This window comes from Schistocerca cancellata, chromosome 8 (assembly GCF_023864275.1).
Source record: "Schistocerca cancellata isolate TAMUIC-IGC-003103 chromosome 8, iqSchCanc2.1, whole genome shotgun sequence".
Classification (NCBI taxonomy): domain Eukaryota; kingdom Metazoa; phylum Arthropoda; class Insecta; order Orthoptera; family Acrididae; genus Schistocerca; species Schistocerca cancellata.
Genome location: NC_064633.1, coordinates 289,051,042 through 289,063,890, shown reverse-complemented (window position 1 = coordinate 289,063,890; position 12,849 = coordinate 289,051,042). Strand labels below are relative to the sequence as shown.

The window sequence follows — 12,849 nt, the reverse complement described above, 5'->3', positions numbered from 1 at the left end:
AACCAAAGTAAAGACGCCCAGTAAGAACACAGGTGTCAATGAAGTCACTCGCTCTCGTATGTAGGGGGCGAGCCATGCACCTACACGCATTTCTCTTCTTCTATGTGGGACAATAGAATAGAATTGAATTGAACTGGGGAGAAGAGGAGTTTGTGTCACAACTTGACAAGAAGAAGATACCGGTTGGTAGGACATGTTCTGAGGCATCAAGGGATCACCAATTTAGCATTGGAGGGCAGTGTGGAGGGTAAAAATCATAGATGGAGACCAAGTGATGAATACACTAAGCAGATTCAGAAGGACATAGGTTGCAGTAAGTACTGGGAGATGAAGAAGCTTGCACAGGATAGAGTGGCATGGAGATCTGCATCAAACCAGTCTCAGAACTGAAGACCACAACAACAACAACAACATGTGGGACAAGCACAGCTGTACGGTAAATTGCCGCAAGGGACACAGGTGTGCGCCGTAAAGTGCATATTTACGAGAAGAGGAGAAGCGCGGTTCGTTTCGAACCTGCTCGCGGATTAATGACGGTGTCGCTGTGCCGGCGAGGCTGGACGTCTTTCTTAGACTGTTGCCCAAACCTAACCACAAGGTTGTGATAAATGATTGAAGAGATTTCACCCATTTGCATTCTGTCACAAAGCTTTGCATCCACATTGAGAAATTCAAAAGAGATTTTTTGACGTTTTACAAGTGTTTAATATGTGCTCCCCTACCGATTCTGCAAATGTAAAGTCGATAATCAAGTTCTTTCCACTTTCAGCAAAGCATGTCCCTATCAATCTATCAAGCTCTGCTGGTGCGTGTTCGCATTTTTGGTACCCGTTGGTTATAATTAAAGAACTACTAACCACCAAAGTCCAGAGAGGGCTCGAGTTGCCGTATGACAGCAGAACTTGGTAGATATGTTTATGTGTTAATGCGGAACAAATTTACACTGGATGAAAATTAGATGGATTGCAAAGAAACTTGTATTATACGTTTCCATATGTAATGGATTAGGAACGGGTCCTGGACAGGTACGATGAAACAATGAGAAATGTATAAAGTTGTTTTTATTATTAACCAGTGCTTACGCAGTTTTTTAAGTACGAGCACCGGAGATGTCGATGAGATGTTGCTTCTGTAGAGCGTAATAAACAATTGCTCGTAGCAATTTCGGTGGAATGTGAGCAACGTATTCATGCATACCGATTTCAAGATCAGGAAGTAGAGGCTGAACATGTTCCTGGTGAAAGTGTACCTTAAGACATTTCTAAAGTCGAGAGTCACGCGGTTTCAGATCAGATCTTGCAGGCCATGCATCTGGGAAACGGCTGGAGATAACACTTTCGTGGAAGCTTGCATGAAGCAAATCTTTCACTAGCCGAGCGACATAACTTGTTGACCAATCTTGCATAAGAACTGTTGTTTCCTACTGTATAAGCGGTCTCGATAACGTACAGATCTCATGGTCCAGTTGTCACGCCTTCAAAGAAGAACGGACATTGAATGCAGGTGCTTGTGAATCCGTACCACACAGTCACTTACGTTGAGTGCTAATAGCACATCGTGCACATACGCCGTTTCTGTGTCTGTGCGTTCACTGCACCCTGTACTATAAATTGTGCCTCATCACGTTCATCAAGTTCGATCCGTACCAGAAAGCCAAATGCAAATTCAGAACGTTGCTCCGAATCTTCTTTAAACCATTTAATGATATCGGGCATAGCACTGTAACTGCTGCCGTTCACATGACACAGTTCCACTAACTGCGCAATGTCTCTCTTCTTGACAGCCATACTGTTCACTCACGTATATCCTTCTCAGATGACGGCGTGGATGTCATACCGTCATATAAACAGTGTACATAGACAGATTTGCACGTGGTGGCCAAAATCGGAACTAATTTTTTCCCCCCGTAAATCGTTGGATTGGGTTGTTAGGGGGAAGAGACCAAACAGCGAGGTAATCGGTCTCATCGGATTAGGGAAGGAATTCGGCCGTGCCCTTTCAAAGGAACCATCCCCGCATTTACATGGAGTGATCTATGGAAATCACGGGAAATCTCAATCAGTATGGCTGGACGAGGGATTGAACTGTCGTCCTCCCGACAGCGCGCGTAAGTCAGTTCCGCATTGACACATTGTTGTATATACAAAGTTTCGCTTCCATAAGATAATTACGAGCCTGAAGTAATTTAGGAAACCAGGGTAAACCGAAATCAGGTAGACTGGAAAAGGCTTAGAGGCTCTTTGTTTCTGAGCAGAAGGACTGTCACTAAACAACAGTGCAATCGCAATCGTATCGTCCATAGTGAACAATGAAGTATTCTTAATACTGTTTTGTAACGAAGTTGTTGTGAATACAAAAAAATAGCTAGTGCTACACTCACCTCCGATTCGAGAACATGTTTCCACAAAGATGATGTACGTTTGTTGCACCCCATCCTCCCCCCCCCCCCCTCCTTTGACCCGAATTAGTTTTTGATACTAATTGTGATACATCCTGTATAAAAATTTTGTGCTGGAACGAATCTGGCGCCCCTCTCAACCTGGAGCCACCAGTGGCTGCTTGCGTCGTTTTGCCCTTAAAGCAGCCCTGGCTTCACTGTTCAGTTTTTCCTGAACGTGGAATTAATCACACTGTCGGAATGAGATTTTCACTTTGCAGCGGAGTGTGCGCTGATATGAAACTTCCTGGCAGATTAAAACTGTGTGCCGGACCGAGACTAGAACTCGGGACCTATCGCGGCCACGTGCTCTACCAACTGAGCTACCCAAGCACGACTCACGCCCCGTCCCCACAGCTTTACTTCTGCCAGTAGAAGGTTTGGAAGGTAGGAGACGAGGTAGGAGACGAGGTATTGGCAGAAGTAAAGCTGTGGGGACGGGGCGTGAGTCGTGCTTGGGTAGCACAGTTGGTAGAGCACGTGCCCGCGAAAGGCAAAGGTCCCTAGTTCAAGTCTCGGTCCGGCACACAGTTTTAATCTGCCAGGAAGTTTCAATTACACTGTCAGCTAGCTGACATCATGGCTGTGACGTATGGTTTACATTTTGAGCATCCCAACTCCCTGTTTCCGTGTGTGAGCCAGCTTTCGTCCACATTGACTTCAGAAACTGAATAACTTATTAGTATTATCCACTGCCGTATTTTGGTGTTAGGCTTTACATTTTTTGCACTATGTACTATGTCTTCGCTTAACAAGTATATTTTAAATGTATTTTTGAAAAATGAGGTTCATTCACTGAGCTCCTAGATCTTAGACAAATTATTGTACGAGTTATGGCTGGTTTGAAAAGCTATTTATTTTTTCAGCGTAAATGAAACTTCATATTGCGCCATGTTCGGGGTCATTATCTTAGCTGTTTGTACAGTGATTACCGAAGTTTTCAGATGTACCTATTTAATAACTTGGAAATGTACATTCAAGGCGTGGTTAAATCCCCCAGAATGTTTTTTATAGGTCCTTACATCGAGTCAGATTAATAGTTTTCGTTATTACTTATGTTCTCTTTCTCTTCTATAGTGTAATGGAAGGGCTGCAGCAAGCGGCCAGAGTTAAACACCATATACGGCAAGCGGCGCCCTTTTTGCAGGTGGAGACAATTGGCGACGCATACTGCGTGGCTGGCGGGCTGCACAAGCAGTCGGACACGCACGCCCAGCAGATCGCGTGGATGGCGCTACGCATGATCGAGACGTGTGCCAACCACGTCACACACGACGGCCGGCGCATCCGGGTGAGTCGCCAAGCTCCACATCTCCAGGCCTAACTCTGTTGACCCTCTGAAACGCATTAAACCAGTGATTACCAACCTTTCTGAGAACATCACACCTGTGCGCAATTAAATAGTAACCACTAAAACTCAAACTCTAACATTCTGCGTGGTGTCTGTTTGTTCTATATCGTGTCTCCCTACCACTTTCGCGCAACGACGCTCTGAGCGTGTTTTTTAGGGAATTGTCTAGTATGAACCTGGGACCTCTTGCTGGTAAGGAGATGCCAGACCACATCTGACATGTAGAGTGCCTCGTCTTCAATATGACTTAGGTGTTACTGAATTTTTTTGTTTTGTTCTTTAATCGCACGCATTTGTCTCGTGGTTTCTGCATTCTGAATTTGAATTTGGTTCGCTATGTCTTTATTTTGCCTTGTCATGGTTTCCGTAATTTGCTGTAATAATTCTACCAGATTGGTAGGTCCTATTGCGTTTTCTTCCGACGTCCTACGCTCTGTGTTTTCGCCCAAGTGTTGGTTCGGAACCGATTGCATTGAACTGTGCTGTGACACGTTTCTGATCGCGTTCCTTGTACTCTGTGGTGAGGGAGCTCTGATTACTTGTACTATGGGTTCTACGTATTCAAAACGCAAGTTAGAATCCTCATCGACTGTCACTCTACTTTCCTGCTCCTCTGTCGTATGCTGACTTATGTTTTCTATGCCTTGACATACATTATCCTCGTTATGGTGCGTTATATGTCCTATTTCTCGCGATACTGCATCGTCTGTTGTACTGTCCTCTATTCTCTGTCCATTTTCATGTTGGCTCTCTACCTCAATGCGGTCAAGGTCTCGATTTGCCATTGCTAATCTTTCCGAATCCCTTATTTTCTGTTTTAAAAGCAATTCACGCGCCCTACTTCGAGTCAAGATGCGCTCATACGATCTCACGCGTTTCATAAACTTTTTGTTCACACGACTTGACACTTATTGTACCCAAGACTGACAATCCATTCACTTACTTGTTGGGTCAGAACCAACCTGTCAACGATGTATCCGCCACCTGTGCGCTTGCATTGAGGAGAAAACCTAATTCTAACAATTTTTAAAATTCATAACTTAATTATGCTATTGTCTCTGCTAGAATGTCTCACTATCTATCGCTGCAGCTACTATTTTCAACTATTTATGCGTTTCAAAAAAAATTTTTTTTTATTATGAAAAATTTTTAACAGGATATTTTTCTGACCTAGTTAGGCATGTGGTCGACCTTCAATCATGGAATTTTACCATCCTGGCAGGGTCGCCATTCTCTAACATTCTGCGTGGTGTCTGTTTGTTCTATATCGTGTCTCCCTACCACTTTCGTACAACGATGCTCTGAGTGTGTTTCTTAGGGAATTGACTAGTTTTAACCTGGACCTGTTGCTGGTAAGGTGACGCCAGACCACACATGACATGTAGAGTTCAGAAGAGTTCAGTGAGACTAGCGATGATATAACCAAATACTTAATGATTACAGAGTCAGCTCCACTGCACTCCCTGTAAAATAATCTTAATACTAACTAAATTTAGTGGAAGGGGTTCAAGGTTTTCCTATTTTTAGTTATCTGGTAAAATAACGTCGAAAAAGCAGTTAAGTTTACCATTGGAAATTTTATTCCACTCACAAAACATTGTTTATAAATTGCACTATTGATAAAAGGAAATGTTTTAATACAGGATGATAAAAACCAACTGCGTTCAACAAAAATGTGAACGAATATTCCCTGAGTGGGTTTCCAAGTTCTACAATGGATCGAAGGATGACCTATGACATATCACATCTATAATCTAGGTTTAAATTAAGTTTCACAAGAGATAAAACTATCAGAATGGTCTACAGTGACCCTCAATTATCTTTAATTACTTACCTAACTTGTCGTAAATTACAGTGGCTGTTGTGGCTTCTCAATAACTATATAACAGAAAAATCATCACGTTTCAGATTTTTACTTCAAGTGGCAAATGTGAACACCATGAGCTTTAATTGACGATCGACACTAGTATTACGCAAAAAGGGGGTGTAACAGATGAGACTTCTGCAGTTTTGAGTGAAGCTTTATGCGCTGTTATGCAGCATTGTGTGCGTTCATTACCTTGTCGGTGTTCGTCAGGGGGCGGCGGGCAGCACAGCTCCGCTCACCTCGCCGTCTCGGAATCAACTTTCTCCTAACTTCTCCTTACTACAATTTACCGAAGTTTGTTTAAAAAAATTATCTGGCTGTGTTTTCATCTGACCAGTCAGGTTCTCAATGTTAACCTTAAGCTCCACCTACAAAAATTCTGTCTATCCAATGAGAAACGTTATACTTTTTGTGGTGGGGCACTGTTTTTAAAGTTTGCAACGTAACAGAGACACGAGAAAGTCTCACGCTAAATCTTGCAGCTAGTGTCGTGCTTTTAGTGTTATCGTAAGTTCTATACTGATCTTCTGGAGGGCTCTATCTTTTAACATGTGCTGGGGGGTGGTCCTGACGTAACAGAGACGCGAAAAAGTCTCACGCTAAAACTTGCGGCTGGGGTGGCCCTTTTAGTGTTATCGTAAGATCTATACTATTCTTCTGGAGGGCTCTAGCTTTTAAAATGGGCTGGGGGATGGTCCTAGCGGTTAGCTGGCGACGTGGGTGTCCGTCCCTTATCGTAGGGCCTTCCAGCTTAATTCGGTTCTGCTCTCGACTTCTGTTCTCGTTCTCCCCTCGGGACTGCGTCTGTCTCACGGTGGGAGGGTATGACATGCATTTAGGCATTCTTGTGTTAGTCTGTGGTATTCCATTTGCTCACTCGTTACTCGTATTACTTTGGTTAATTTAATGTCACGATTTATTCGGAGCTGTGTGACATACTACTGGATTTGCTTATCATGTCAGGGTTTTCATGGAAGGTGTTGGATTTCCCTGACGCCTTACAAAACTACGAAATAGTTAATAAAGGAGATGGCACTGGTAAACAACGTTCATTTGTACACTGAGGACACAAAAGTCAAGGGAAGGCAGTATGCACATACACAGATGTCACTGCATTTCTGAAGCTGTAATTTGCAGTCAGGTGATTCATGTGAAAAGGTTCCGAAAGTGATTGGGCCGCACAATGGAAATTAAAAGACTGTACACTTGGAGTTAGACGAATGGGGGTATTTGGAGTGAAATTTAATGTTCCGAGAGACACAGTGTCACTACAGAATGCCAAATATCAGTCTCTCACCATTTACAACGCAGTGGCCAGTGACCTTCAATTAATGTCCTAGACCAATTCCAATCGGCCGTCTTTCGCACAGAAGGTTTTTTTTGTATTTTCTTTGGCCTCCTTGTACATTTTAGCATTGCAATGGGTCGACCTTTTTCTGAAACCATTGTTTAACAAGATCTAATCATTACTACACTTGGAAGTGCAACTTTAACTGAAAAGAAGAAGGTTAGAAATTAGATAAGACATTGGATTTAGTACTAAACAAAGATCCGTAACACACGCCATCGAGCGTGCATTCGAGAGGACGACTGTGCTGATCTGCGTCCTGTTTTAAGTTTTCCGTGATTTCCCTAAATCCGACACCTGGCAATACATAAACATTTCAGCTTACTGAACTTGCTTCAGATTGAAGCTGCTGTCTGAGTTGTTATGGCCTTCGATGATGTCTCCAGCATTTGAAGACGAAACATTAGAAAGAGACGCCTTGGACTGCGACCTTAAGCCCATGAAACTAATATCAAGAAAAACTCAAATACCGTTTACGAACGTATGCATTTTATAATACAAAGAAGTCAAAAATTACGAGATTTACTATCAGGTGCAACACATTCCTCACAAACATATTTTAATAACTTTACCGTGGAAGCGAGCAACAGCTAGACCACAATGTGATCAGGAATATGAAATATGAAGCGGGAAACAGAAAATCGTTACGAGACATACCTTGGTCTTTAGACCACGAAAGGACACAGCAATGTAAATCCACAAATTGAAGTTAGTCAAGATGAAGATACTGTCCCTTTTCGATCATGCTCTGACACTACACTGATTTACTTCTCATTGGTTAAATTAACCAGCTTTTTATGTGACCAATAAATTCTGTCATTTAGTCTCGTTATCCAATGAAGAGGTTGCTAGTTATATTACGAAGACACATTTCGGAACCGTTTTCTCTAAAGTGCACAGTGAGAAAATCATTTTTGCTATTATTAGGGAAAGTAAAAGTCAGAAACTGCAAACTGATTTTTATTTCTCTGGTATTTTTTCCCATTTCATGCTATTGTCACAAACCCTGTGTAACTTGCACAAAGACTCTGGTGTGCTTCCAGTGGCGTTTTAAAATGTATTTTAGTTTGTCAAATGGGCAATACGACATTACAGTTGGTCTAAGCAGGCAAAGAGCTTTGAAAATTCCACTGTTTTTCCAATATTATTTTGAAAGTTCACTCAGTGTACTTTATGCGCAGTTTTCCGCTATCCACGAAGCATTGGAGCAGATGTGAAGTAACTCTAGTAACAAATTTCTCATTTACTCAAACCTCTGCACTCAACTCATCGTAGGAGTTGCACCTAACTAAATGAACGATTCAGAATGTCAACGACATTCTCCTGAACATACAGATCCTACTAGAGTAGACGTCATTCCTCAACCGCCATGAATTCGTTAAAACTTAGAACTCTTATACTACTTAACATTTGTTTATACCTCTCGAGTGATTTTCTGTCTTTCAGGCGTTTTTTCAGCTGACAGAGACTGCCAAACGCAATATTTGTCATGGATATGGTAAATAGGAAGGTTCCATATACCTTAGGGGTGGATGTCGAAACATGGAAATCATGAGCGGTGTTATTACCGACACATTTTCGGAGATAGGTCAGTGGAGGACGGTCGCATTTTGTCGTCAGGTATAAAAAATGCTGCTCAGTGGCAAGGAGATTGGTTCGTAACTAACAAGCAACAGGTTAAGACCATAAGGTCCATAATTAGGCACAAAACTGAGAAAAGCGATCCTTACTAAGCCCGGAACACATTCTGAAACAATATGATCCACGAGTATATAACGCTTGCAAATGACAACGCATTTTAACTGGCAGGGTTTTAGTTGGTGACTAGGAAGCAGAGTTCAATTTTCCCGACTTCATGTCGACCATTTTATCTTATAACATTGTAAAATAAATGAAGGATTAAATTTTGTTTTTTGAGTTAGATCTCTTCCCTAAGCTTATGGAGAGTAGTTTAATATGCTACAGAATGATTCCCTCATCCATTTATTATCTCATTGTGTGCAGGAGAACTATCTGTATTGTTATTCTGTTATCTCATATCTGTTCATCTTACCTTTTATTACGTACTTCAGTTTTCTGATGGGGCTGTATTTGGCCATACAAACGAACATACATTAAAGTTTGTAAATAGTAAATATTGATAACAATTCTTTAAGTCGTTGCACAAATTCTACTCGTCACATCCACAGAAATATGTGAACTGAATTGTTTCGTTACTATGGCCTCCCGTGGGGTAGATAGGTCGCCTGGTGCAAGTCCTTTTACGTGACGCCACTTCGGCTACGTGCGTGTCGGTGAGGATGATGTGGTGATTAAAGCAACACAATACTGAATCTCGTGTCGACAAAATCTCCGCCAGAATCATGTACCGAACCAGAGCTCCTTTGCGTGACATTTTGACGTGCTGACCAATCACAATGTTAAAACTACAGATGAGCGAAATGTGTGTGGTCGATAATACACTCCAACACAACAAAGAAACAAAATAAAAACAAAAAGAGCGCACCAGGAAGGAGTTACGCAAGTGGTCACAAACTAATATCTAGTGTCGGTGTAAAATGCAAAATTCCAACCTTTAGCCGTCGATGGATGATGTGTGACGCTGCAGCGCAGATTCACCGTGTGACTGGTAAGGATACTAAACGAGGACATGGCGATACCAGGCCGTAAATCGTAGTGAATTTCTTTCCGTGTACTCAGCTGAACAGTAGCTGTGCCTTGCAGACGGGCACGTGAGCAATAAACTTAGATGTCACCATTTAAGGGAGGACGTCTAACTCGGCTGAAAGAAGCCGGATGGAGTAATTCGTGAATCGCTCGACATTAGAACAGGTGCGATGCCAATATTTGTCGATGTTGGGAGGAATGGGTGACCGACGGCCAAGCAAACCGTCAAGAAAGAGATCTCAAATGTGAAGACTGTGCAATCGTCAGAGCAGCCTCACAGTCCTGGATTCATCACTATCATAGATCCACGTGCTACTGGTGTTTCAGTGACGATAAGGAACATTAACAGCCAGCACACAGATGGGGAACTAAGCACATGTTGCCCCTCGAGCCACTACCATTGACCTCTGAACGTCAACATGCCCGATTGCAGTGGTGTCGGGCCCTTTCAGCTTGGAATCTCATTGAGTGGAGTAGAATTGTCTTCAGTGATGATTCTCGCTTCGAAATGAGCCACGATGACAAGCGAAGACGTGTCTGGAGTCGTCCTGAACAGCGGTGGGAATAAAAAACCTGACAGTCGCCGACCATACGACGAGACAACCAGGAGTAACTGTCTGATGTGCCATTTCATTTTACAACAGAAGCCCTTTGATTGTCATCCGCGGCGCCCTTGAGCACAGCGGTACGTGGAAGATAGTCTTCGCCCCGCTTTGTTGCCCTTGATGGCAGGCCATCCTGGGTTTTAGTTTCAACAAGATAATGCCCGCCCACGCACGGCGAGAGTTTCTGCTGCCCAACCTTGGGCAGCAAGATTGCCGGATTTCTACACTAGTAGCACTGTGGGCAGACTCTTCCAGACGGCTCCAGATTTTGCCGAGATAAAGCGCCAATTGGACAGAATTTGCCACGACATCCCTCAATCCAACAACTCTACGCTAAGCCGAATAATTGCTTGCACAAAGATCAGAGGCCGACCAATATGTTATTGATTTGCTCAATTTGTGAAGCTCTTTCTCTTGAATAAATCATTAAATTTTTCTGGAATGAAAATCATTTGCTTGTCTCTACACGTACATCACACCTAACAATTTCCGTCCCATTCGGATAATTCCTTAGTAGAGCATCTTCTTTTTCTTGATAACTAAAGCTGTTTCAAAAACAAGAAGTTCGCACTCACAAAATAAAATGAAGAGGTGTAGTACGAACTACTCCGAAAATTTCTCAGATATTTAAAACTGAATGGCTCCAGTACCGGGGATTTTGCCTTTCGCAAGAAATTCCGTAAATGACTGGGCTATTCATCCACGACTCACGACAGTGCTTTGAGAACTTGAAGGGAAGTACCGACAGATGTGAACTTTTTAACGAAGGGCATGGGGAAATCACGTAGCAAAGTGTATAATTTAAAATTATCATCGTTCTGAGAAAGTATTTTGGTTGGTGTGTTGTAAAAAGTTAATAACGTAATATGAAAAAGGTACTAATGAGTGAAAATATTAGGAAAAATCTCGTTATCTGAACTGAATTTTAGATATTATTGCTGTAGACGGAATATGAACAGAGATACATCCAGTTCACAGAGGGAAACATGACTGTTTCCAAATTGTGGCATTTCTCTGCGTTGTATTAATTGGAGTGCGGACAAGGCTACCAACATTTTTGTTCGTCCTCATATCTGCCAGGATGCTTTATTTCGCTATGAAATGGCGTACGCCATTTAAGACTGTACATTCACATTCAGAGAAGCGGTAATCATCTTAAATGATCTAACAAAGACACAACCATAACTTTCATTTCAGGCTGCTAAAGTGGTCTACCTGAGATGGTATAAGTATGCAAATATATTTGAACAAATGGTTGCTGTAAGTGAAAATAACGCATATTACTTTGAAAGCTAAACTTAGATATGTGTCAATGACGGGGGGGAGTTACTGCCTCCCAACGAAAAGCTATAACTACAGAGTGCTACAAATTGGTATGGCCAAACTTTCAGGAAACATTCCTCACACACAAATAAAGAGAAGATGTTATGTGGACATGTGTCTGGAAATGCTTAATTTCCATCTTAGAGCTCATTTTAGTTTCGTTAGTATTTACTGTACTTCCTCGATTCACCGCCAGTTGGCCCAATTGAAGGAAGGTAATGTTGACTTTGGTGCTTGTGTTGACATGCGACTCATTGCTCTACAGTACTAGCATCAAGCACATCAGTACGTAGCATCAACAGGTTAGTGTTCATCACGAACGTGGTTTTGCAGTCAGTGCAATGTTTACAAAAGCATAGTTGGCAGATGCCCATTTGATGTATGGATTAGCACGGGGCAATAGCCCTGGTGCGGTACGTTTGTATCGAGGCAGATTTCCAGAACGAAGATGTCCCGACAGGAAGACGCTCGAAGCAATTGATCGGCGTCTTAGAGAGCACTGAACATTCCAGCCTATGACTCGCGACTGGGGAAGACCTAGAACGACGAGAACACCTGCAATGGACGAGGCAATTCTTCGTGCAGTTGACGGTAACCCTAATGTCAGCGTCAGAGAAGTTGCTGCTGTACAAGGCAACGTTGCCCACGTCACTGTATGGGGAGTGCTACGGGAGAACCAGTTGTTTCCGTACCATGTACAGCGTCTGCAGGCACTATCAGCAGCTGATTGGCCTCCACGGGTACACGTCTGCGAATGGTTCATCCAACAATGTGTCAATCATCATTTCAGTGCACATGTTCTCTTTGCGGATGAGGCTTCATTCCAACGTGATCAAATTGCAAATTTTCACAATCAACATGTGTGGGCTGACGAGAATCCGCACGCAATTGTGCAATCACGTCTTCAACACAGATTTTCTGTGAACGTTTGGGCAGGCATTGTTGGTAATGTCTTGATTGGGCACCATGTTCTTCCACCTACGCTCAATGGAGCTCGTTATCACGATTTCATGCGGGATACTCTACCTGTGCTGCTAGAACATACGCCTTTACAAGTACGACACAACATGTGGTTCATGCACGATGGAGCTCTTTCACATTTCAGTCGAAGTGTTCGTACGCTTCTCAACAACAGATTCGGTGACCGATGGATTGGTTGAGGCGAACCAATTCCATGGCCTCCACGCTCTCCTGTCCTCAACCCTCTTGACTTTCATTTATGGGGGCATTTGAAAGCTCTTGTCTACGCAA

At 42.7% G+C, this 12,849-nt stretch overlaps 1 protein-coding gene across 1 annotated transcript in view; it reads left to right on the top strand.

The window, feature by feature from the left end:
- The window catches only part of LOC126095526 (head-specific guanylate cyclase-like), a gene marked incomplete at its 5' end in the record, with an annotated part of 536,532 nt that overhangs the window by 515,399 nt on the left and 8,284 nt on the right, over window positions 1-12,849 (top strand). Inside the window, one exon of the mRNA XM_049910309.1 lies at window positions 3,585-3,728. Within this exon, the coding sequence (XP_049766266.1) occupies window positions 3,585-3,728 (144 nt within the window). The remainder of the gene's footprint in view (window positions 1-3,584; window positions 3,729-12,849) is intronic.